At 36.2% G+C, this 26,541-nt stretch overlaps 1 protein-coding gene across 12 annotated transcripts in view; it reads left to right on the forward strand.

Moving 5' to 3' along the window:
* The window catches only part of PPFIA2 (PTPRF interacting protein alpha 2), a 287,577-nt gene that overhangs the window by 77,162 nt on the left and 183,874 nt on the right, over positions 1-26,541 (forward strand). For 2 of the 12 annotated variants that reach the window (XM_074539664.1, XM_074539665.1), the window contains exon 1: positions 16,853-17,271. The exons of 8 other annotated variants lie outside the window; for them this stretch is intronic. In XM_074539664.1, coding sequence (XP_074395765.1) covers positions 17,191-17,271 — 81 coding nt within the window. In that variant the 5' untranslated portion in view covers positions 16,853-17,190. Of the gene's footprint in view, positions 1-16,852; positions 17,272-26,541 lie in introns of those variants that run through there. 2 more of the 12 variants (XM_014271755.3, XM_026797559.2) reach the window with 1 other exon arrangement.

The following is a 26,541-nucleotide window of genomic DNA, read 5'->3' on the forward strand; positions in this document are numbered from 1 at the left end:
CTGATTTACTTCCTCTGTAATTGTCTTCCATTAAAACTGTTTATCACTAATTTTAAGAAATACATAACACAAAGGATTTCTAAAATTATATCTGTGTGCATTAGCTATAGAAGGACTATACATGTGAATTAGGTAAACTTTGTTGTGTCTTTTCTGACAGCAAGAAGTTTGGCTTACAGAAAAGTTTGATTTTCTATGTAATTTATATTTATTGCCTCAATGTAATCATGAAACAGTAATGGACCACTGACCAAAAAAACCTTTAATAATTCAATAGTCTGAATTCAAAATTTAATATTGAATATTTTTAATAGTTTTAGGGTTTTTTTAATATAAAGCTGGCATGCTGATGCTGGCAAGCCAGGGCGATATATTCCAAACTCCTTCCTGGTTTTCTTTGATCTGCACCAGCAGTTGTGGATTGGGCATTGTACAGCAAGCACCCATCTCTCGTGGGTGGGAATCGTATTACCAGAAGCAACAGAATGTGTCACAGACATCTTTCCATAAAAATCCTTTCTTTAGGATTTTTCTCTCTTCTGAGGAGCTGTGGCCTCAGCAACAAAGTGTAAACAATGGTTATCTGCTGCTTTGGAATGCAACAGGTGGATCTGTGATTGGTCTCCTGTGGATGTTTGGATTTACTCACCACTCACGGCAGAGCTGCTCTCACTCTCTGCCGGCACACAGATCTTTGTTTTTCATCCTTTTCTATTCTTAGCTTAGCTAGCCTTCTGAGAATTTTTCCTTCTATTTCTATTTAGTATAGTTATAATGTAGTATATATATATCATAAAGTAATAAATCAAGCCTTCTGAACATGAGGTCGACATTCTCGCCTCTCTCTCACCCTGAAGACCCTTCGGACAGCGCTGACACAAGAATGGCAACCAGGGCAGAAGCCCTGGCAGGTATCATGTTTGCCAGCATTGTCCTTGTTCCAGTGGAAGGGTCTCCCCAGAATTATTGCCTGTCTCCAGCTGTGGCACGTTCCGCTCCCGATGGAGGGCATCCTCGGTGGTGGCTGCGGGAGGGATGGCAGGGGCCGAGCGCTCGCCTCCGGCGCAGCGCTGCCCGGGCCCGGCCGCGCTCCGAGGGCAGCTTCGGGCTCACGGCTGCGGCAGGTGTCACGGTTTGCTGGCAGGATGCCTGTTCTTCTCATGTCATTTGGCTAGTGTCTCTTGCTCGGCATGAAAGGAGCTGTGCACGTAAATCTTCCCTTCAGTGCCCATTAAAATGAAAATAGGCCTCTAAAGCATCTGTGTCAACTTGGCTATTCTCTAAAGATTTAGTGCCTGAGTGCTTGTTGAGTTTGGGACATAGATCACTGTACCTCTGGGAAACCATCAGGTTCCCGTGGGTTGCTGAATGTTGGTAGGTGTGCACTCACTGCTTAGCAGAGATTAGAAAGTAGGCTCTTATGTTTTAAAGAGGATATGCATATGCTTAAAGAAAAGCCTACTTAGTGACTGAGGGGCCACTTTCTAAGCTCAGATACAGAGCGTGCTATGCCTGATTATGGTATGTGGGGAACCATGATACTGGGCAGAGATTAGTGTGGGATTAAACCTGCTCTTTCTGACATAAGTTACCTGTAAGTTGATAAATATTTTAAAATAATTTCTTAAACCATAGAGGCCAGGTATTGTTTTCTTCTTAGTAAGTATATCAGCAGCTTTCCTAAGCATTTTTCTAAAGCCACTATTTAAAAGCCAATATGCAACTCTGATGTGACCTTTGGTAGGATGATTCACAAGTTATTTTGGCATGAATAGTTTGATACCCACATTTTTCTTCTTTGTATTTGTGATTGCAAGTCATATGGGGATAATTGGTTTTGTTTTAGAAGCAGCCACAATTCAGTGAGAATGCTACATCTTTCACATAAGGCAAATTCCTTTGAAGTATCTTCCCATTTACTTGGTTTTGGCTTTGTTTTCCTGTCTTTCTTCCTGAAGAAACACCCTCATCTTTCTGAAGATGAAACTTTGTTTTCTTAGAACTTTATAATCATCATAGAAGGCTGATTTTTAAAATATCTTAATTGACAGGAACCCAGTGCAAGACACAGTTGAAAAAGTAATATTGAAATATTTTTAAGTCTCCTCCAGTTATATAATCTTTCAGCAGCAGAAAGTCAAAAAGCATTCTGGGTTTTGCCATGAACCTTTTTCATTTCTCACAGTGCTGTTGTGCTCACGGGCTGCTCACAGAATGCTCCCTCTGCTGATTAGATAGAATAGAAAAAGACTTGCTCTAGCTTTTTACTAGCTGAAATAGAAAAATATGAAGCTTCTTAGTATTCATTGGGCTAGACAATTCTTTTGAACAGTTACATGTACACTAAGATGCTTGTACGCTGAATTACAGGGAATACCCAATTCAAGAGGGTTAACTTCTCACTTGGATGGTAGATTAAGTCTTCTTTTGATGTCTGTCATGTAAACAGTTCGCTGTTGTTACCTCATCCTTTCATTTATGTAGCCTAGTTTCTGGGAGAGAGTTCCTTATCTTCCAAAATCTAAGCCATTTTTCCATTACGTCATCTTTGCAATATCTCTGCAGTAAATACTCTGTGTCAGGAGAAGCACTGTTCCACCAGGCAGCCTTTGCTTTGGAACAGTTTTGAAACCTACTCATAATATATAACATTTGTTTGAAATAGCCTAGTTGCTTATTGTAAGTTATTAGGGGATGCACTTCAAAGTTGCAGTGTCCATAGTGTGCGTGTTTGTTTCAGGGTGTAGGTCACTGGTGTTTTCTGTGTCAGCTGGAGGAAAGGAGTAAAAGTATTTTCTTCTCTGTGTGTGTGTTTCCAGGGCTGATGCATCACAATCAATAGAGCAAAAAGGGCTGCACAGAGCTGTACTATTTTGGATTCTACTGTGGATAAGAACACATCTGAATAGCGTGAGACACAACTGTGTTTTGCCATCTTAACAACAAAACATCGAAAGATCTAAGTCAACTAGACTTTAATGAAAGCAACATTTTCTTAACAGTTTCTATAAAAGTAGCTTACCAAATTCTTGAAGAAGCCAATATAAATAGAAACAAGCCAATAAACAAGATAATCCTTGTGTTTATCAATGCCTAAACTGAAACATGTTCATTGTATAGCCTACCAAATCCATAGAACAGAAACATTTATATTAACTGTTATGATAGAAAAGGTCTGGTGTAGTTTTGACAGCAGCATTTGATAAGCATTATAATTAATCACTCTTTTCTTAAAGGAATTAAGGAGGAAAAACATTCAGTGCTCTTAATTTAGCCACATGGTCCTAGCCCCAGCTTAGGTAATACATCCCCAGTCATCAAGTCAATTATCATGAAAGCATAAATATAACACCGTCAAGACTTGATCTAGGAAACACTGAAAATTGTGAAATAATGAAAATGTTGTCAAAAGTTATTTACTCCTATAACTGACAGAGTAATTTCCATTCTGTACTTCTGGATTTTAGGGCAGTTTATTCGCTACTGGAAGTAATTTCTTTTAATGAAGAACTAATTAAAAAATAAAGACTAACCAGTGGAGACTTTTCACTTTAGCACAGCTCAGCTGCCAGAGGAATATCCATGTCCTCCCACTTACCACAGATGCTGAGCACCCATCTTTTCTGTAGAAGGTGATAGGATATGACTATGCTCAGAATGTATTGAAATGGGCCTGTGGTTAGCAACCCCTCCTGGCAATCATTAACTGAAACAAAAAGGGGGAGAAACAGGTTTTAATTAAAAATTGCTTCTCCAGAGTCAGCTGCTTGTTGCTGTGTATTGCTGAAGGGTGAAATAATTTGTGAAACAAGCAGACTGAAAAAAATAAATCAAGTTTATAAAACCTCAGTTTTTTCAAGTAGAGGCACCTACAGTTTTATGCAGTACTTCTGTCTACCAGATCGAGTATGGTCTGTATTTTGGTAATTATGTCAGGAACACCTCCTGAATGTGGTTATCTCTTGAACTCTGCTGTGCCACTGATTATACCTGTTAAGATACTGGAGTGTGGCAAGGGAGCAGAATGAGAAAAACCCTGCATTCTGTCTGTAGCAGTTGAATGCTTCTCTGGAGCATGCCATCCTGCCTCTGCAAGACTACTTGTATGTTTTGATCAAGTCATAATTGTAAATCTTAATTTTCAGATAATCAATAGCTGGTCTTGACACATGGTCTCCATTCTTTACACTTGAGACCATCTAAGGTTTGCAGTTGACAGGAATTCTCAGTAAGAATGACAAGATTTCTTCAGTCATGTAATATCATGCTGGATGTAAAATGAGTAGTTTTGGCCATAATTTTCCAGTGTCAATCTGAATTACTGATATATAATAAAAAGTAAGAAACAACCTCATCTCAGGTTGTACAGAAGAAAAGAGACTGAATCACTGGGATGCCATTGCAATATAGAGAACTGCAGATTTTTCTGTATGGGTGTTAGCAATATTAAGTTATTTTTAAGACCTAAGAAATTCAGTACTTTCTTATTTAAGGAGCAGTATCAAAATGTCAATAAATTTGAATCCCTTTCAGGAGAAAATGTTTCAAGTCACAAAGAGTGTCATCATCCAGAGTAATTAATTATGGTACATTTTAGGAAACGTGAAGTCTTGTAATACATTAATCTAGAAAATTTTCATGATGAGCTGACCTGACAAATCAAGAAAATGAACCAACACAAAAGTGCTGTGAAACTATCCCTTTCTATTTCCATGAGATAAGAACCACACCACACAGTTTTAATGATTGGAATAGAATGAAAGGAAAGCATAGACAGGCTGTATCGATGGGTCAAGGCCAGTTGCATGAGTTTCAACAAAGCCGGTCCTGCTCTTGGGTCACAACAACCCCCGACAGTGCTGCAAGCTGGAGCAGAGCTGGGAAGGGCCCAGGGATAAAGTAGCTGGGGATGCTGATTGTCAGGAGCTGAATGTGAGCCAGGGTGTGCCCAGGTGACCAAGGAGACCCATGGTATCCTGGCCTGGATCAGCAAGACTAGGGAAGTGCATGCCCCTGTACCCAGCCCTGGAGAGGCTTCACCATGAATTCTGTGCTCAGTTTTGGGCGCCTCACTAAAGAATGACATTGAGGGGCTGAGTGTGTTGAGAGAATGACTGACAACAGAGCTGGTGAAGAGTCTGGAGCACAAGACTTAGGAGAAGTGGTTGAGGGAGCTGGGGTGGTTCAGCCAGGCTCAGGAGTGACCTTATCCCTCTCTCCAACCACCCGAAAGGTGGCTGTAGGCAGGTGGGGGCAGCCCCTTCTCCCAGGCAAACAGCAGAAGGACAAAAGGCAGCGGCCTTCAACATCAACAGCTAGAGGTAACTGAGTGAAATGAAAAGTAACCATTATCCATGGTACCAATCTGCATTCTCTTCCCAAATATCATGTTATGTTATTCAGCCAAAAATGCAACTCTGGTGCCGCATTCAGTCTGATTTATCTTGACTGAAGTTTTAGAAATGGTTGGTATTGATCATTCATATCCTATCTCTAATTTCCCTAAACACCAAATGATTTTCAACACCAAGACTGGAAATGCATAAAATCTTTTACTGTGTTGTGGAACTTTAAACCTTCTGGAAAGGCTTACCATGTTTATATGCAAGTAAATCAGATAGTACTGGGAAATGTTCCTGGATGGTCAAACACAATCATCTGTAATAATCTGTTGGCCCAGACTCTGGCACACTTTTCATTCACACTAATTTATACTTTTTCCAGGCAGTTACTAATTATGGTGTGGCAATGGGACTGTTGCAGGGACCATTCCCAATAAGCAGTTTGCATGCAGGCTCTTTGGACACTTCAGTGTTGACTAACATATTTGTGTACTCTACTGTGCCAGTTGGCCACAGCAATTGGGAACTTTCCCAAGCACATTTAGTTTACTCCTATAAATATAGCTCTCCATTTCCCTCTAATGGTGTCACAGCCTCCATGCCAACTCTGTTACCTCGTCTGTTTTAGCTTTGACATATTATGCCTGCCTCTCTCTTGCTCCATTAATTGCAACTCTAGAAATGGGCAGTAACAGTGAAACACAGTAATGTTTGGGATGCGATTGCTTGAGAGGATGATCTTTGTCTAAACTAAAGCAATAAAGAACTGAACTAAAAAGAGTATTTGAAAGGGTATCCAGGAAAGGGTTTTATGTGTGTTTTAAGTTGCTGGTGTATAAAAGCTAATTTTTGGCCCTCATGAAAAGGGATGTTTTTCAAATATGGAACTTGATCAGATGTGTCATTTTAAATTTAAGTATAGCACTCAGTGTTACAAAGTGAAAACTTTTTTCTATTAACCTTTTCTTAATTTTGTTCTACTAACCTTTTACTATATTACCTTTCATATGCATTAAGCACAAAAGTAAAATTTCAAAAATTAGGAAAAATTTTTGAAGGTTCTTGTAAAGCAAATTAAGAGTTCACTGGTTATTTTAATATGTGAAAAGTTCAAAGACACATGAAGCAATAAAATATCTTGGTTAATTTGCAAATAAACCAAAGTTCATCTGTTCAGATATTACAAGGCAGAGTGTATATAATGGAGGCTTGTGGGGGGAGATAATTGTGAATGAGTCATCAGAAAGTTTTTAAAAATAAATTCACAAGTTTTATTTTAATTGTTGACTCATCGGCAATTTATTTTCCCCAACTGTTCTATCTTGCTTGTCTGTCAAACCACGTCCATGGTCATCTCAATCTTTTCACTTAAACAGACTGTGCAAATATTGAAAACTGTTCTGCCGTTTAATAAAATATCTTTCTTGGTCGGTGTCTGTAAACTTTGAGTTAGAATTGTATTTGTGCTGGTCCATTTTGCTTTATATGCTACCTGTTTATTCTGATGTGCAATGTTGTTCACTCTTAGGAAACCTCACTTAACTGCAATTTCAGTGCCGCTTTCCATGCGCCAGCTAGGAGGTTAGGCGTCTTGGTAAATGGACGGGAGTAGGAGTAAGATAAAATGTTGGCTTTTGATTTCCATCTGGCTGTGCAGAGAAGGAACAAGATATATTCCATCATGGTAAGCTACTATCTGGAGATGTAGACACACATAGTGAAAATGATCAGGGCTAAGAAGGAAATTTTAACTGAAGAGAGGCCATCAGGATTAGCACTCTTTTAGTTAAAGATGAAAGAAACCAAAATGTATTTATGTGAAATGTACCTTCTGTAGAGGAGCTACACTAAAAACGTATCTAGTTATTTTCTTTAGAAGGCCAGTGGGTGATAGATGAAAGATGATGTATAATTTTTCCTATGGCCATTTTTCCCATAAGATATTGCTGAGAATAAGTCCTACATCAGACTCAGGAAACGACTAAATCTTTATATGGACAATGCAGGGTAAACCTGTAGTTGGCTCTTTTTTGGTACCTTTTCTTTCCTTCAAAAGAAAATTCTTAGTGCACTAATGGTAGGAGAATTTTCTACACATGACAAATATGGTTTTACTATTCCATTTATCACAGGTGCATATATTTTCTATACATTTTAAGTTCACTATATAGAGATCTGCAGTTGCTTTAAGATATTCTGTGCCACTTTAAGAACATACTAATTAACATTACCACTACTTGACACTAATCAAAATTTAAAGCTGCTGCATGAAATTGCATGAAATATTATATGTGAAACTCTGTGAAGCTCTAAAAAAATTATGAGCTTTGAATTGTAATAAATGTCTGTAATATCTGTTTAATGTTCATAAGAAACCTTTCCATGCTGGAAATGTGAAATAAGCATATATCTGTTACTAGGAATTAGAAATTGCCTGGCCTGAGATTGCTTTATTATTTAACATTGTAGATGTGATTTAACTTGTTTGTGTCCCACTATATCCTTTAATAAAACATAAATAGTTTTGCAGTTAATTTTGCCATGCTCCACAGTCTTTTGTATCTCAGTCTGGGATGTTAATCTTCTGTGTGATTATAGCAGCAGACTCAATCTGGATGTGACTGTGAATTTGTTGCTGCAGATGTTGCTTTTCACATAATTTGTTTCAGGAAAATAGGAAAAGCCATTTTGGGGGTTTGTATGGTTTTAGTTTTGCCTCATGTATTTATAGAAAAATTATTTCTGATAGTAATTTTCCCTTGGGTGTACCTAATCAGTGGTGGGGGTTTTGTCACTGATTATAATATCTTCTTGCCATGTTTTGTTAACTTGTTTAACATTCAGTTCAGTCTCCCAGGGTAGGATTCACTGCACCTAACTTCAGACATCTAGAGCGTAGGCATTTCTGTCTTTACTGCCTCCCACCTCTCTAGTGTGATTCATCTCAAACTAAAATAGACATCTAAAATAGGTCAGAAACAGTGCCCCTTGAAAGTGCCTGTCTTTATTGACTGTAAAGGGAGCCTGTGGGAACACACAAGAGACATGGTCTCTTCCACTGCAAATAAAGCCTAGCAGAAGATGCCAAGGTTCACTTCTGCCATTGCTTCCACGAAAGAAAGAAATGCAAAGGCTACCTTCCCTTGGCAAAGAGATTTCAACATGTCCTGGCTCAGTAGCAGCCACATAATTCCCAGCTTTCCATCTGCTCTCATTCCACCGGAGATTCTCTGTCCATGAATAATTTTCTTCTTTTGATCTAAAAACTTTATAATCATACTGCTAAGCTTTAAGTATTTTCAAAATTAGTTGTGAGTGCGGAACACCAGGCAATAGTCATCTTCTCCCATATAGAAGGGACAAGGTCCTGTTAGATGACAGCACTACCCTGTCGGTATCACAGCGTTTAATTTAGGTTTCACTACATTTTTATGCTTTTGTCAAGTAGCTATTTTTCCTGTCCAAGGGTAAGTTTTTAGACTGTGATCTTTAATAATAGTGTTGCTATCTTCATTTAATATTGTCACAAATGTTTGTTGATTATCAGTCCATCTTCATCTCAGTTTTCTACCTTGAGATACAGGTTAATGTTAAGAATGCTAAGAACATATACATTCCACTGCTTATGGCCCTTTTTAGATGCATGGCAAGATGAATCGTGAATAATGCTGCTTAGTCACTTATATGATAAATTTTGAAGTCATCCTGACTGAATGCAGAAAGGAAATAGATAATACTTTTACTTTTCCTATGTTTTAGAAATATTTAATAGCCTACCCTCCCTTTTTTTTTTTTTCCAAAGCATGTTTACAAAAAGGTGACTATTACGAAGATTAAGACTTATAAAGTCCTTTTTTGGGATTTAGCAAGTTTTGAAACCATTCAGCCTAAAGATTGGGAAAATGGTGGTTTTATACTGTGAAGGTTTTATACTGAGAAAGTGTCTTTCAGCTGTATTTGTATGTCATGATTTTTGCACAGAAAAATGCAACGTTTCCTTCTACTTAATATAGCTATGCAGTTGCTGGATCATTCTATATTTTTATAACAGTTTTTAAGGGGAAATGAAAGTGTGCTGAGTCAAGATCTGGAGCAGCCATTTGCCCTCAGGTTGGATTGACAGTTTTGTTTTATAGTCCCCAATGTTTTCTCTGCTGGAAAGATGATTTTAGACAGTATCAGCACACAAACACTGCAACTGCACTTTTAGAAGGGAAAATGGCCTCGAGTGGTTAAGGACAAGCACAGATAGAGTACATTTTTAGAAGAGACTCTACCATGACCACTTACAACGCCATATGGATGACAATGAAGAAATATGCACCATTGCAAAGTCTTGAGGTCTTTTCAAGCTAATATATTATTACTCATTTATGCCACGTACTTAAAGAAAAAAAAAAAGGCAATAAAAGGTTTTATTGCTTGTATCTAGCTATAAAAGGGAATTTTACATTTTCTTTAGGAGACTGCATTTTGTGAATAAAGTTGGAGCAAGGGGTCTGACATTTTCAAACTTACTCAGTCACTCCAAGTGCTTTGCCTATTAAATGTGCAACAGTGAGACCTAAACGCTCAAAATGGCATCAGCAGGGCTGATGTGACTTAAGACAGGCTTATCAGAGACTGAGCATCCTTGAAAATTAGATGAAAAATGTCATTGATTAAAACAATTCAATTAGTTATTGGTTTTGGGGGTATGACTATCAATATTAACACTTCTTCAACAGGTTCCAACTCCAAAGTTTGTGATCACATTCAGGATTGTTGCTCTTTTACCTTCAGGACAGAAAAGCTACCAGGGTAAATCTACTTAAGGGACTTCCATTACCCAATCAGTAATATTTCAATTTTTTCTCACTGTGAAAGAAGGCATGATTATATAGTTTTATGGGTTTGTTTTTGTTATTCTTACTTTTCAAGTTTGTGTTCATTTCATTCAGAAATATATTCACTGACTGTATAGAAAAATTATGAAATTTTAATGGAGAAAGTCAACAAACAGACCTCCTTTGGCAAAGGCCTGCTGATTTCCACAATCCTTACTCAAGAGAGTATTTCCAGTTCCCATGCAAAGTATGGGACTAATCAGTCATGAATTTTAGCTTTTGATTCATTTCTGTAAGTCCTTACTCAAAGGACCAGTTTTGCAACTTGCATCACTCATTATAACAAAAGATACTTTCCAGATGGAGTAGAAATAGAAATAAATAACAAAGACAATTGCCTTGGCACAAGCTTTCCTGACAGCCTTTATCGTCTAGATAAAATTCTATTACTCATTTTCATTAGTAGTTTACTCTCTGAACACTTTTTATACTTCCAGAACAGGATACATCTCTATGTAAAGATTGCAGAACAACTGCAGTATAAAATAAGTTATTGCAATGAAAATAAATAAAATAATACTCTTAGGAAGAAAAAGAATTTTCCAAAGGGAGGATAGGAAAGTTAGAGAGGATATCTATTCGCAGTAAGAGTTGTAGTGCCTGAACACATTATCTCAAACTTGTATCTTCTTCTGTTTTTCCCTCATAGGCATTCATCCTATTTTTATCCTCAGGATGAGACACATAATGTAAGATGTTCACTTAAAAAGAAAAGGCCACTCTGCTGATGATGATACATAGGCAATGATTATCATCTTATGTTCTTTCCTAATTTCACTCATCCTTAATGTACTGTGATCCTTTGCAGTAATGCACATGATTTAGATTCTACATTTGTTGATAAGAAGCTACTCGTATTTTGCCAAGTGCTGTGATACCACTGTGTATAATGTTGCAATGTAATCAACTTAAGGCATGAATAGCAAAACTGACACCCAAGTGATTTGACACATAGTGAAATAACAAGTTGACTGTTTGCATTATATCTTTTCTACTGTCTGGGATCACATTACTTTGGAGGTTTTGGTCTTGATTCATCTAGAGTTGATGTTAAATTTGACCAAAATGTTAAAAATGTTCATAAAGGCAGTCACTTCTTTGATTCTACATTAAAAAATTGTCTTTGATTCCATGGAGCATCAAGACATTTTCATGAAATCTGTAGTCATGCCAGAAAACAGAAATGTAGTCCTGGCATCAAGAATGAGTGGCAGAGGACCATTATATATAGCAAATATAGTTTAATATCTGTGCTATTGGCACTTGAAACCCAAGAGTTGTGGAGAAGAGAAAATTAATACCTTTTCAAATCAGGTATTAACTAATTTTCAGAGATAAACTTCTCAATTTTTTTTTTGTTTGGTTCACAACACTTTCTCACAACTCTACCATCCTCTCCTCCTTCAACTCTCACATTATGCCTAAAGTCCAGTATACTTCTCTATATATAAGCATTAAGTTTTCATTCTATTTCCTTTTTAGATTCAGTCAGTAACTGTCATCAACACATAACTTAAAAATAGATAAAACCAATGTTTATATCAGGTTCATTTCAATTACCTAATAAGCCTCAAGTGCAATCTTGATTTACTCATAGTTGAGTTATACAGAGGAAGCATAGATCCAGTGCTGGGAACTTGAATTGTTTCAAGAAAAATTGAATGGTGCTTTGAATATTCCATCCTGGCTTTGTTGAACCGTGTGGAAAGGGGTTCAGATATAGAACTATTTAATTGTTAAGCCTTCAGAGTGGAAGAAATAATTCTTATACCTGTGATGACCAGAATATTATAGAGCAGTGCTGCACAGGAGTCCTAGCTGTGGTCAAAAATTGCTTGTCCAGAATACAAAATAAAGGGAAATTTTGCTCCTGCACAAGCAATCAAATGGTATCTTTTGGACTTAGTGTCATTATGGTTGCCTTCCATATTTGTTGATTATGGAATGCATACTTGATAGGTTGTACAAAATATATTCTGTATTCGTAAACTAGTTTAGATATTGAATGAATAATTTTAATTGTATTGACCTGTCATAGCTAGAGATACTTTATGTTAGTTAAATTAATTCTCAAGTTTGCCATTTAAAGGAAAAATGGTAACAAGAGTTTGAAGTTGATTTGTTGATGCTGTTTTTTTCAAAGCAAATGCAATACATTAAAATATTTCACTATATGCAACAAAGCAAGATTACTTTAAAAATGAGTTGTGTTCATACTTGCAGTGAAAGTTTTCTCATTGTTTTCATGCTTGAAAGGGAAGCCATCATACAGAATAAACCTGCTGGGACACATTTTATCCTTTAGTATTTCTGATATGCTAAACTATATAGTTTTTACTTCTAATGGATGATATGTTTGCCCTGCAGTGTACTTGTTGTCAAGGGTTACACAAATCCTTACGTTCAGAGTTAAAATCGGGCTCATAGGTTCATACTGCCTTGGTACCAGCCCTTGTTCTTGTGAGACACTTCCTGGTACATGCTGATATTTGCATACTCAGAAACAGCAAAGACCAATGATGGAAATTTTCTGTTAGTACTAGGAGCCTGAAAGCGAGCAAGAATTTCCTTGTTCTATGTCTCGTTGTCTTTAATTCTCCCACTTTGCTTTCTGGGAGCTATACCAGCTGGAAATGGTTACTTTCTGAAGCTTCATATGTGTGGGTTTTATACATTCTTTAAAGTACATTCATCAGGTTTTGGTTTTCTGTTGCTTTGTTGATGGGGGAAAGAAGAAGTATTTTTGGCATAGAACTTCATTAAATAAGCTGAAAAGAACTGTAAATAAATTTGGATATAAAAAACAATTTGATTTCATGTGTGACTTCATGAAGGTAGTAGTTAAAATTTGATATGAAATTGTATCTCTTTTATTCTGAACTGTGGTAAAGGTTTAACATAATTTCCAGCCATTAATTGTTGGAAAACCGAACTCTTTAAACATTAGCATTTTTCAATTTAAAGCAAAATCAGGATATTTTAAGCCAGATGAGTAACATATCATCTGATACTCCCTCTACTTTGGTGTCTATAACAGAAGATAATATAGAATCATCAATGCAACTACAGTGTTGTCAATACTGGAAGATTAGTAGGGTTTTTCTGAGTCTGTGAAGTAGGTCTAGTGGTTTAATGTGAAAGCTCTCTAATGTTCTGAAAATCCCACACTCGCACTGCTCCTGGAGGAAGACATGTTTCTTTAACATGGCTTTCCCTGATAGAGACAGAAATAGAGACAGAAATAAGAGTAATATGTGATACAAAGTCCTTGTTTCTGGATAATTACTCACCTAATTCAATAAGAGCTGGTGATTTAAATCTTAACTCAAAACATCTGCTTTATATTGCACTACATAGACTGACGAGAAACTATATATCACAAGCACTAGCACATTAAAAAGCTAAGTGTGTTCATCAATTTTAAAAAGTGCATCTTGTCTCTACAGTCAGAAATAGAAGGGTTTGTATTAGTGTCCCTGAATTTTCAAAGTACTTTACATAATCATCTGATATATACATATATATGCCTTCCTTTTGGATGTGTAACTTACTGGGTTTTTTATATTATATATATATATAAATAAAAACAAATAAATAAATATTATATATATATATAAATGTCTTGTGTTTTGTATGAACTATCAAAAATCATAGGCTACACATAAAAAAAATGCACTTAAAAAATTGAGTAATCCCACTGAAAATTTTGGAGAGTAGTAGACAACTAAAATGTATAGTTCAAAATAATTCATATGATACAGATTCAGTGCTTGATAACTCATACATTCAAAAGTAACTGAAACTAAAGCCGTCTCAGAAGCATTGCCATATCTCATACTTTTAAGCATGTAGAACTTTTTCTTTTCCTGCAGGAGTTTTTTTTTCCCCCCACTACAAGTCTCAGTTTAAATCATTAGTTGGAAGATTCATGGGAGCAAATATTTGAATGGGGATTGCATCCACTGAGCTGTAGTCATGGTCTTTAGGTGTCTTTCTCTGTTTGTCCTGTTGGGTCTCTTCAGTTTCCTTCCATTCCATTTTCTGCTCTTTTTCAGTTCATGTTGCTTGATACCCTCCTTAGTCATTGTTGCATTCAATTCGACATGGGAGACCTGGCTCCAGCTCCTTGTTCTGAGGAGATTGCTGAATCCCAGCTTTGGGGCTGCTGGCTTTTCTGAAATGTGACTCTTTCTGTAATTGTGAACACTCATTCTGCATGCATCACTGCGTGCTTTACTGAATTTACTGGTGCTCTAACAGCTTCCTGACAGGAGGCTTGTTTCATATTTTTCAGGAAAAAACTGCTGTAAACAAACATTTTCAATCTGTTTTGAGAGTTACACCAAAATGACATTCTGATTCCATGAGGACGCTACAAGAATGTGATGTTGTCTGTATTGCAGTTAGAAGAAAATTCATAGTCTTTACCTTTCCTCACAGGTGGAAGTTAGTGGAGAGTTAAAACAACTGCTATGCCTTTTCTCTAGACTTATACTGATTAGATAAGGAAATATGTTTATTGGAACTGAAATGCAAGCATGGGGAGCTGTTGTTCTTTTTTTTTTTTTGTTTTGTTTTTTTTTTTGTTGTGGCATTGGTGGCAGGTTTTTTAACTGCAAATTTCTTCACCTAGGCAGGAAATCCAAAACAATAAATTAAAGACCAGGAACAGTATTTTGAAAAGCATTTTTCAAGCAACAGTCAGCCAAGACATGGTGAACAGTGATCCCAGTAAGAGCTCCCAGTGGAAGGCTGAATCTAAAAAAAGGTGTGCTGTCCTAGAGGAACAAATAGGGACAAACAGGGAACTAGCAAGTCTAAATACAGCAATAGTCTTATGGTCATGAAAGGCATTATGGTAACTGTGACTAAGGTAGGTGGGTTTAACTGTGAATTAACTACCTTAAGGTTTAGCACATGCCAGTATGAGAAAATGAACTGAGTTTTCTATATCCCTGGTAGAAACAAGGATTAAAAGTTACTTAAGTTGAAGCAAAAGAAGTTCAAGCTAATAGGTGCAGTTACTGAGTAGTGAAAGTGATTGTCTAATGGAGGAATGTACATGGGAATTTGCACATGAATTCTTCAAATTATGCGTTTGGTGATGAAACTCTGATGTAAACTTCTATCCTCTTCCAGGGCAAACCATTTTAAATGTCCATAAAAGAAACTTTATTCATTGCATTGTGGAGAAATAGCACGTGTTTGGTAGGGATATTATAAAGAAGAAAGTATCAGCTCATAATGAAAGATACTCTATTCAGATTATAAACAAACTGGTATCTTTCATTTGACCAGCTGAGGGGCCTCTTTGCTAATACAAGCATCTAGGAATCAAAGACAGGAGAATACACTGTAATCTGAAATCTAGGTTTTAAGAAAATGTTCCAGACAGTAGTTTTGCCTTGATTCTGTAAATGTTATAGAAGCCATAACATGGTAATTATAAGAAATTGTTATGAATTGGTATGAATAGGATCTGAGAAGATTTTTTTCTTTTTGGCTTACAAAACATTATTGCAGTGTGCACCACTCTGACACATTTAAACAGACAGACATCTCTGCATCTTTTCCAACTCCTTTCATAGTCATTTTACTTTAGGAGTTGCATTATCTCCTATTGCTAAAAGCATTAGGATAAAACAGAATAAAAAACATAGGTAGCCTGGCAACTCAAAAGGCTTTTAGAATTTTGACAAGCTCCTTTTGAAAGTCCCATTTATTAACTGTTTTTTCTGTCTCTTTTAAACCTTGTGAATAAAATAAAAAGTACTTGACAGAACATGCAAAGTTAGTTTTGCAACCATTTTACAATTTTGCTCTTTTCTGTAACCCTACTTCTCAATTTTTTGTATATTGAACACTTATTTTTTGTTGCTGAAAGGTGCCAAGTTCTTTGGATATTACTTTCTTTATCATCTTCAATGTAGTTCAAACGATGTGTGTTTGAAGAAAAGATGTGATGAATGATTTTTGAATGTTCAGTGCAGGTGTTCACAAGTATTATCAGCTTTAAAAAAATAACTTCTTTAAAGCATCTTGTGTATAGCTAATGAATTAACCTGTAGGTCTGTAGCTTTGCTAAGCACAGTAAGGCTCAGAATAAAATTCCAACCTTATACTTAGCAGTTAGGTAAACCTTTCTTCAAGAGGCATTCAGACAGAAAATGCGAAAAAATAATTAGGAAAAAAAAGACAAAAGAGAAGCTTATAATGTGTATTATATTTAAAATGACTATAGCTCTGTAATCAGTCTCACAAGCATGTATTTCTCTCCAGTAGTAGCACCAAAAATTAAGAAATGTAAAAAATACTAATTTGGAGAGCAATACACAATTTTTTTTTTTCTAGGCAAGACAGTTAAAACAACAAAAAAGCCACCTTTGTGTTATTTAAAGCAAGCTGTATGTGTTAACATAGCTGTCAGCAACTGAAGGGATAAAATTATCATTGTTATCAAATACAGCTAGAAACTGAACACGAGACATGCTTCAGGTTAGTCAGAAGAGGTCCTCTGTTTTTCACTGTGCACGCTTGCTTGAAATGAAACTGTGTTTTATTGGTTAACTGGGATGCTTAGCATAATCACTTTGCAAGGCTGTGGTGGAGGGAGGTGATTATCACTGAGAACAGATGGGCAGGTCCAAAGCGTTGCCAGATTCTGCACAAGCTCCATGTACTGTAGGTTCTGGCTCTCTTTTCTTTGGCATTTCTAATTTTTATTCATCGTACATGTTACGAGGGGCTAGCTGAGCTGGAGGTCAGGGAGCAATGACCTCACAGTTTAGCTCACAAATGCAGGAGTGAGGATTTCAAAGCGCTGTCACCGTACGTCTGAACGGATGGGGCAGACGGAATTTTGTCCAATTGCCTCCCTAAATGTATAAAGGGATTTGTCTCCGAGCTTAGCACTCTGCTCTGCATCTGTAGCTCTCTGTGGATTGTATTGTGTGTGACCAGAAATGATATTCTCGGATATGAACAGTGTCTCTGCCTCTCCTAAAGTGCATCCTCCTAATGGGACCCGGTTTTATACTTTTCAGGTAAGTGAACTTGAATAAAACTGAAAGGATTTAAAGTGACGGGTAAACTTTGAATAAGAGTAGCTAATACGTTAAGAAGCTTATGTATTCATTAGTTTTGTATAGGTAGGAGAAAAAATGTAAAAAATCAGTATCATCACAGTCAGTTTGCTGCTTTAAAAAAATCAGCATGTAATTGCTCCTATACTAACACAAGATTACATTTATTGTGATTTTGCTATTGTTTGTGTTTTCCAATAATAATATAATCTAGCAATTAATTAGATTTATAGTTCCTTACATGGACCCACACTGTCTTTCTGTTTCATTTAGATAAGCACTCTGTTGAAATTACCAGAAATTCCAAAGTCATGTTATACAAAATATATTTAAAAAACTTTGTATGTTGTACCTGTCTAGATTTCTTTAATATTAATCCTGAATGTAATTTCATGCTAGCTGATGCCAAACTTGATTTCTGTGAATAGTAATACATGTGCAATTGATAAAACAGCAGAATCTATTAGTAGGATTTTTAAGGTTCTCAATTTTAAGCCAAGATTTGCCTCATCCAGGTAAATAAGGCTGTGTGCTTAGCTAAAGGTAAAAAATGTATTTTCTGCTCTGTATCTTAATTGCAAACCAGTCTAATTACAACCATCTTCCAGTAGCAGTTCATTATAAGTAATCTGCAGTGTCTTGGCTCTGAGAAACTATGTAATCCTACACTAAGATTAAACAAGAATAAAAAAACCCTCACACACACCCCTGCCCCAGATGGTCCTTAGAGCATTTTGGCCCTGCAGGGCAAATCAAACACTCCCTTAACTTAAAGTGGCAACAGCTTTTTCAGCTCAGCCTCTGATACAGTTAGGATTTAAATATCCTTCCTTCTCCTGATTGCCTAGCAGGTTTGTCTTTTTCAGTACTTATGCTATTATAGAGGGATTCTTTAACATGTAATAAACCCTGTGCATATGACCAGAACAAACAATCTGAAGCAAAGATGATCGTAAAAGTTGATTATAAAATGAATAGCAAACTTCTGTTACAAAATCCAGGTACAGCATTCTTTAGGCCCAATAACTGCATTTCATTCTTGTCTCCTTTTAAATCCATTGTTTTTAATTGTGCTGTCTTGCCCTTCTTACAGTGGTGTCAAATGATAGTTGAGGGCTGTGCAGAAAGAACGGCCTCCTCCTAACAGTGACGATCTGCTGATCCTGGCAGTGATTCAGAGACATGAGTGCCCCAGGCCTGTTCCTCTACAGCATGACTACTTTTTTCACACATTGACATCTAAATATTCTGTACAGGCTCCTGTAGCAATGCTCTTAAACACAGTTCCTCACCTCAGGTATTCTTTCTGACTATATTGAGTTGAAAAAGTCACAAAAATTAGGATGCTTGGTTGTGGTACCAAACTGAATATCTTATTTTGTGATACTTTATGGAAGTAAATACTAAAGTATATATATTTTTGACAATATTATTATTGCTACTAGCAATCCCTGTGATTACTAGTAGACATTATCCCACATGCAAAAAATTCTCTTTTCAGAATTATTTCTTTGGCAGATTTTTTGAGCTAAGGGGTCACGAAATAAAAGGAAAGTAGAACTAAATTTCCTGTTGCATCCTGTATACTTTAATTAACAATGTAGAGTTAAATGACCTTGGAATGTAAAGCTGTTAATTGTGGACAGTACGTGTTTGTGTTCTAGAACAGCTTGGTGTTATCGATGCTAAAAGAACCCCTGAAAAGTAAAAGAAAAATAAAAAAGATAAAAATCAACCAAAGAGAGTCTATATTGTCCTGTGATGTCCTTTTCAAATCTTTTCCCCATTGATTTATTTATATATATGCAACATAAAGTGATGTGGAGCAACTTTGCAGTTCTTGCCTTGGCTTCGTTCCTTGTCTTGTAGCTTTACACCACCATGTTTGCGCTGCCTTCTCTTTCCCTCTTGAGTTGCTCCAGTTTTTCCTTACAAATGTAATTATTGCTGAGAAGGACTTTATATGATTCTTGTTCCTTATTTTGATTTGTTTTAGAGTACTTTCGACTTTTGTTTTCCTACCTGTTTTATTGTTTCTATATGTGACATTGAATCTCTTTGAGACAGAGAATCTGTTTTGTTTAAATAGCTTTCAAAGTTTTAGGACAGGTTAATGGTTCTTAATTTGAAATATGTACACTGGTATTTAATCTAAATATGTGAAAATAATCTTAGTGAAAGCAATATCTAGCATGTTCAAAACTGAACAAATACAAAAATTGTGAGATGAGGGCCTGAACACGGATTGATGGACGGCAATGAGTGATTAGGCTACTGATTTCCTTGTACATTGATGTAATGATTAAACAGTTAATTGTGCATTGATTCAATAACACAAAATATTAATTCTTTCAGCAATGAAAATGGTACTGAAAGAAGCAAAAAAAGCAGGTGTGCAAGTTGTAACTTTGTTATCAGCATTTCACTGATGTTCTCAGGAAAAAAGACCAAGTTGAATTCTGGTGGCCAAGGAGTCAGACTGGCCCATACAGGCCAGTCTGCATCTAGCCAAGCACTTGGGCTAGAAATAATCAGAGTTAGTGTTTGAAAGACAGTCTGAAGGTTCTTGATGCTCCAGTGTCTGTCCCTAATTACATCAATATCTGTGACTATCTAGAAGCCGTGATATTCCTACCGTAGGAATGAATAGGTTCTGCTCAGGAAATTTGTCCTGAAACTCTGCAAATGTTCAAAACATGATTTGGGTCAATGTATTTCCTGAACCACCTGCTATAATGCAAAGAAACTTAAGCTTTGATCCTTAGACTATATTTTGTTAAAGCAATTAAAAGAGAAAAAAAAATATGAGAGGGGCTTATATAAAGAAGTTATATATTTTACAAAACAAAGGAGTTGTAATGCTGTTATGAACAAGATTTGACTTTATAATAACCAGGGCAATACCAAAATTTAGTGCTTTGTATTTCAATATCTCTGTGTTTCATCTCAATTTTTGTGTGCCAACCTTGACAGACTTCTGCAGCTGTATAAAAGAAAGCAGTGATTTTCTTTATTTTTGCATTCAAGCTTAATAGAAAGATAGTGTTTCTGCTACTTGAGGTGGATAAATTAGCTTCCAGGAGTCCCACAGTGAGCATCTCTCATGAACATTGTAAACAGCAAAATTAAAATAGTAACACTGCCTTGCTCTTTGCTTGGTCATGTATTTTGCTGTATTTAATGGTTATATGCATCTAGTAATGATGCAGGTGGAAAAGTTTGGATTGGAAAGGAGATATTTTTAACTTGGTTATTGGTTGTGAAATTGGGAACATTAATTCACTGAAAAAATATTTTTATTCAATCTGTTTTTATTGGGGCCTTTAGGGTTGTTCCTTTATTTATGAAAACATAGCACAAAGGACTTTAATTTTAAAAGTTGAGATTTTGCTTCTGAAGGTTTTTTAATACTGCTTTGGTAATTTGAAAGCAACTTAACTTTATCTTTGTCAAATCCAATATTTTTTTTTCTTTTCTTAAATTGCTTGTATACAGTAACACATGTGAATACTACCATGCACAACTTCTGAACATACCAAGTATCTTCACATTTTACATGATGTTGATTTCAACAGAATTCAAATTCAAAAAGACTGTTTTTCTATGAACAGTATTTCTAGGTCTTGCACATTTCAGTTATTAAGCAAAGCACACATTCAAAGCCCAGAGCTAGGCACAGACCTAAATGGAAAGTAAAAGGAGTTGCCAGGAGGTTCCTTCTTAGGAACCAGGCATGTGCAGTAGACAAGGAAAAAGCCTCCTCAGACTGCTGCAGTGATGGTGTCATGGTTCCAGCTGAATCTTTAGCTTTGAAATCAGCACTTTGTCATAACAGTTTCCATAAATGTTAACCAAAAACTTTTAAAGCGTTGGAAGCAATACTAGGCTATTTTATAGTCAGATGAGATGTGGGTTTTATAAACGCACTCCTAGGACAGCTGGAGTGAGTTCCTTTTTGCTAAGAAGTAGCCAAGTGAGGGCTGATCTTTTCTGAAATCTGGGAATATTAAAATAATTTTTTAAAGTTATCTGACTATCAGAAGGTCAGTAAAGAAATAAAATTACCTTCTAAAAAACCTGCAGAGAAATCCTTAAATATTCATGGGACATAAAATTGTAAATATACTATGAAGTCCTGTAAAAGTGCATTGCTGATCAAAAGTGTGAAACTGGGTTACTGGGAAACTGGGAAACATTTCTATACATAAAACATATCTATCAACACTGTAAGGATTTCTGCAGGCTGTTACTTCTTAGCAACTAAAAGTTACTAAAAGACAGTGATTTAACAGAATGCAAGTAAAAATGTTACTTTTTGGAACCCAATTTGCTTTGAGCCCTGTGGAAAACACCCCAGATTCTATAAGAAATTCTAGATATACTCATTAGTTATGCTCTTAATATCTATATTAATAATTTAAATTATCTATATACCTACCCAGAACTTGTTTTATGCTGTTTCATTAATTCTATTTTCTTTCATTTATCTTATATGAAAATATTAAATGAAACAAAAAGCCACTTCTAAAAGAGAAAGTATCTTGTTAGAATTCTTATTGTATTTATTAGCAAACAGTTAGTAGGTATGCCATGCTACACTTGTTTAGTAGGCCATGACTTTTCAACTATTTTGTTGCTTCACATATTTCAGTACAATACAATTTAGTATCAAAGAAAACAGCTTCTAAGTTTCTTTGCAGAAATAACCCAGTGCTATAAAAAAAAAATTAAAAATTCCAGGCGATGGAGATGTGTTATTAGCCACTTTGTATCTCACCATTCATACCACAACAAAATTCTTGTAAAATTGGGTGACTCTGTTCCTACTCTATGCAGACTTACTTGCACATGTAGAAAATATGCCAGATTCAGAAGAGAGCCAAACAATTGTGTATACTTTCAGGCCTGTGTCACCTCTTCCATGGGAGAGCTGTGAAATCTGATCTTACCTTGAGCTTCAGCTGGCTGAGCATGTGGGCAGCTCCTTCCAGCAGCCTCTGCCAGGCGTGAGATTCCTCCCTTAGTTTTGTCTAAATAAAGATTCTTCTGTTCTTATTTATGGCACTGGCACAGTACATATTTTTCACAAACATCATGTAGAAGTTCTAGGGGCATGATCTTTGTAAAAGCTGCAAGTTGAAGCCAAGTGGTGGCTTGTGGCAGTAAGGATGGTGAGCATCACTCAAAGGCCAGCCAGCTTTAACAGGAGAGCAGTGAGTAGCTGGGTTGGTGTGGCAGACATTGTGGTGCACATCATGTAGGTTGCTGTGGCCTTCAGAAGCTTTGAATCCTCTGGTAGAAAATATAAATAACAGTGGCTGACAGTGAGGTGGTTTTTAAAGACTTCTGACATGTTAACAGTGGCAGAAAATAGTAGTGCTGGACCAGTGCTTTACTGTGTAGTCTTTAAAAAATCTGGGCAGTGGCAAAGGCAGGAGACAATAATAAAGTGATTTGCATTGCAAATACCTTGGAAATATTTATAGCTGTACAAGTGGGTTTTATATCATTTTGGAATTTAAGGATTTCAGAGGAGTATTGTGAGAAATATGCTTACAGGCTCTTTTATTCAGAAATAAATGACAAATGTTCTCACATTCAAGGTTAATGTTATTTACTATTATTTCTTTTATTATTCTGTGATATGTACTTTTATTGGAAGTTTGGTGACAACAAACCGAGAGCTTTTCTGCTCAAATACAGACCTGGTAATGGAGTGTTATTCTGACAGTAATCAAAAACATTAGTATTATTCTCAGTACACAGCTATAAAATTTTGAAGGATAAATATTTGAAATTTTTATACATTAAAGCATGCTATGCATAATAAACCTACGATAATTTTAATCTGGTGGAATTGTTTCTAGAACGGAGAATGTGAGCATTTGTTAATCAGTTCAGCTATATTGACAATTAATAAGTTTAATCATTTTACTAAGTTGGTGAGAATATGTCACTTGGAGTCCAAAAGTGGAACAGAATTATTCAGTCTGTTGAAGTGTTCAGCTAAAACACGTTAAAAATGTGTTACTGTGAAGTATTTAATGTGCCTAGAGTTGAGTATCTAGAGAAATACTTTTGCACAAGAGTCAGGTTTTTTCTTTTTGCATAATTCTCTTGTGCCAGAGAACTGTAATTTGTGGCCATCAGAGCTCATAAAGACAGTGTTTTAACCCCAATCCACACCTATGCTCCATAGACTGTCTCTGAAAAGGTACTTGTTGTCTGGTTGGCTTCTGAGTTTCAGCTGGAATTGGGCTGAGAGCTGCCCCAGCTGTGGGGCTGCCCCAGCATTTCCCCTCCACCTGCTTGAAAATCAGGAGTGTGCATGGCCCAATATTTTCCATAGTTTGTTTTCCCAGCCAGTCAATAAAATGGTCTGATAGCTTTTACGCATCTGCTCTGCATGCAGTGAACTGGGAAGGATGACTTTACTGAATATTAACTGGCTGTTTTGATCTATAGGTAACATCTGCATCCTCCTCTAGGAAGAAACACAAGGAAAAACTGAGAACCATTATGGTTCTAAGATAAACCTAATTAGCATGATTTCAGTAGTAGAAATCAGGAAAACTAGTTTTTCTTGCCAAAAGCCACAAGCCAAAACTAACTGTGTGCACATATATAACATGCTTTCAAAAAAAAAAAAAACCAAATCAATTTAAAAAGTAATTGAGCACAGAACTCTCTGTGGTATTTTTCAGTTGTAGAGAAGTGTGAAGTGTGTTGCTTGCTCAAAAAATACAATAATTAGAGTAAGTGAAGAATATAGGATCTTTAAACACATAGATACAACAAAATAGAAAGATAGAGCTTAAAGTCTTTGTCCCAAGTAAATATTCATGTAGCCTTTGCTTTGCATAAAAACATATTTTTTTCTACATAATACCATTATTTTATTTGTTGAAACTAAACAGTAACCAAGCAGAGCAGTCAATGCGACTTTCCTATGTGGAATTCCTGTGGCCCCTTCTACTTTGCAATGTAATGAGATAAAGTCAGAAACTACCTTTTCTTTTTCTTCCAGAAGCAGTGGAGCAAAACCGGAGCTGCTATTTCTTTTGCAGCTGAGTGGATGTGACCAATAAAAGCAGGGGACCAGTAGGAGGAATAGCAATGGGAGTGCTTTCCTCCTATTCCAGGAATAGGATGGTGGTACAGTTTCTGAATCATAGCTAGAAAACCATGTTTCTGCCTCAATTTCAGAAGAGCTTTCAGTGTTGGATTATTTTACCATAATTTACATGGAAAATAAAGAAATGTACTGGTGCTTTCCAGACAATTAAGGATACTAAGGATTATTACACATTAATGTGTGTTGGTTTGATATTGGTTGGTGTAACTGAATGCAAGCTGTATAGAGTTTCAGATAATAAGCATTCTTTATAGGGAAGACCAAAACAATATAGGCATACCCTGTTCAGACAGAGCACAGACTGTTTATTTCTCTGTGGAGGAATATTCTCATCATCGTATAATTTGTGATGACAATCTGTTGGAAATGACATGGTTTTTCTCCTGATGAATATTACCAATTTTGATATGCAGCACTGATGAAACTTCCCTGTCTGAGAGGAGAGTGTAAGTAATTGGCTGATTTCATTGCACATTTCAAATATATTCCCAGTAGTTGTCTCATATCTAGATCCTACTGCCACTGTCTTCTTGATTTGCTACACATTGGACCAAGCAGGGGACACTACCATGCTAGAACTGTATTAATTTTATTTTAAATAATACACTTTTTCCTCAAGGTCTTTTTATGCATTGTTTAGGAATTTGTAGGGTGAGAGGATCTGTTGCCTGCCTGATATTCATAATTTGCGCACTATCAACAGTATCAGGTGATGATGGTGCAAGGTGGGTGATCTATCTGAAAATTTCTTCTTTTTCTTAAATCTCTTTTAAAGCAGGGAAAGAAAGCAGAATGAAGGCAGAAAACACAAAATAGTTGGCATATTGAACTATCCGATGATTTAAGGCAAGAAACAAAGTGCTTAAGTGATTTTAATGGTTTTAAATACTTTGAGATGTGAATAAAATTTTTGCTGAGGAACTTATGAGGAACTATGCCTATAGATATGTCTTTTGGTAGGAAATAAAAGCATTAAAGTAATATTTTTACCTTTATTTATAGGTTGTATTTTCACTTTGAATGCAGTAGTGTTAGTATACACCACAGTATTTTTAATTCCTAAATTTCTTACTACTGATTTTAGTAAATAAATTTTATTTTGCCTCATCTGTTCCTGTGTAGTTCAATATTCAATTGGCAGTTATACTTAGCAGAACATTTAGGGAGGACTGTGAGGCTAGGATTGCTTTAAAGTGACAGCTGGCAAAATTCAGTTGAACTGTGATTCACTCAAAGGTGTAAACTAATGAGAAGAATATGGATTCAGTATTTTCACTGGAAGAATTAAAATTAATGATTCATGGAAACTTAAGCGTTTTGTGTTATTTTTACACTAAGAGGAATTTTACAGTTCTGCATGACTAAGAGTGCTTATTCCTGTGAAATGTGTTACTCCTACTGGTGGGTCTAACAAAGTATAAATTAATTTGTATTTATATTTTTGATTAAGTATTCTGCATGCATCGTGGTGGCACTGTGTGAGGAATGACTTTGTCTACAGCACCAGCCTCAACATTGCTGGCACTGAGCAAAGCTTTGAGAAGGGCGGTGAGGAGATGTCAGTAGCTCTGGAAATGCATTGAGGGTGTGGGTATCTGCAGGGATATGCAGGTGCTCTGAGCCTAACCAAGGAGCAAGGGAAGGTACTTGTTCTGGATTCTTGTATTTATGTCTCCATTAGTATGTAATGCACTTGAAATCACAATGCAAACCAAAGTGAGTTGAGACAACAGGGGTTTTGCTTCAGATTGCCTGATAGGAAACAAAACACTAATGTAGGCTTGATTTGTTGAATGGCAGGACCTGATAAACAGCATTTCAGAGTAAGGGCCAAGATTTGTCAGTCCCAAATCAGGTCCTAGGAGAGCATATTTCTTTGAAGGAGTCCAGGAAGATAAGCTGCCCTTTGTTGAGCTAACCTCTGTCAATACAACTATATTGATAAAGACTGTGTTCACTCTCTAATGTCATACAGTGGGTTCAGATTAATCTCTTCCATGCATGTTATTTGCAATGTGTTTTATTGTTTTCTTTTGACTCTATTATAAAAATAAATAATATGTGGAGAAAATTATTAATAACATCTGACATTTCTG

Source organism: Zonotrichia albicollis, chromosome 4, assembly GCF_047830755.1.
Source record: "Zonotrichia albicollis isolate bZonAlb1 chromosome 4, bZonAlb1.hap1, whole genome shotgun sequence".
NCBI lineage: Eukaryota > Metazoa > Chordata > Aves > Passeriformes > Passerellidae > Zonotrichia > Zonotrichia albicollis.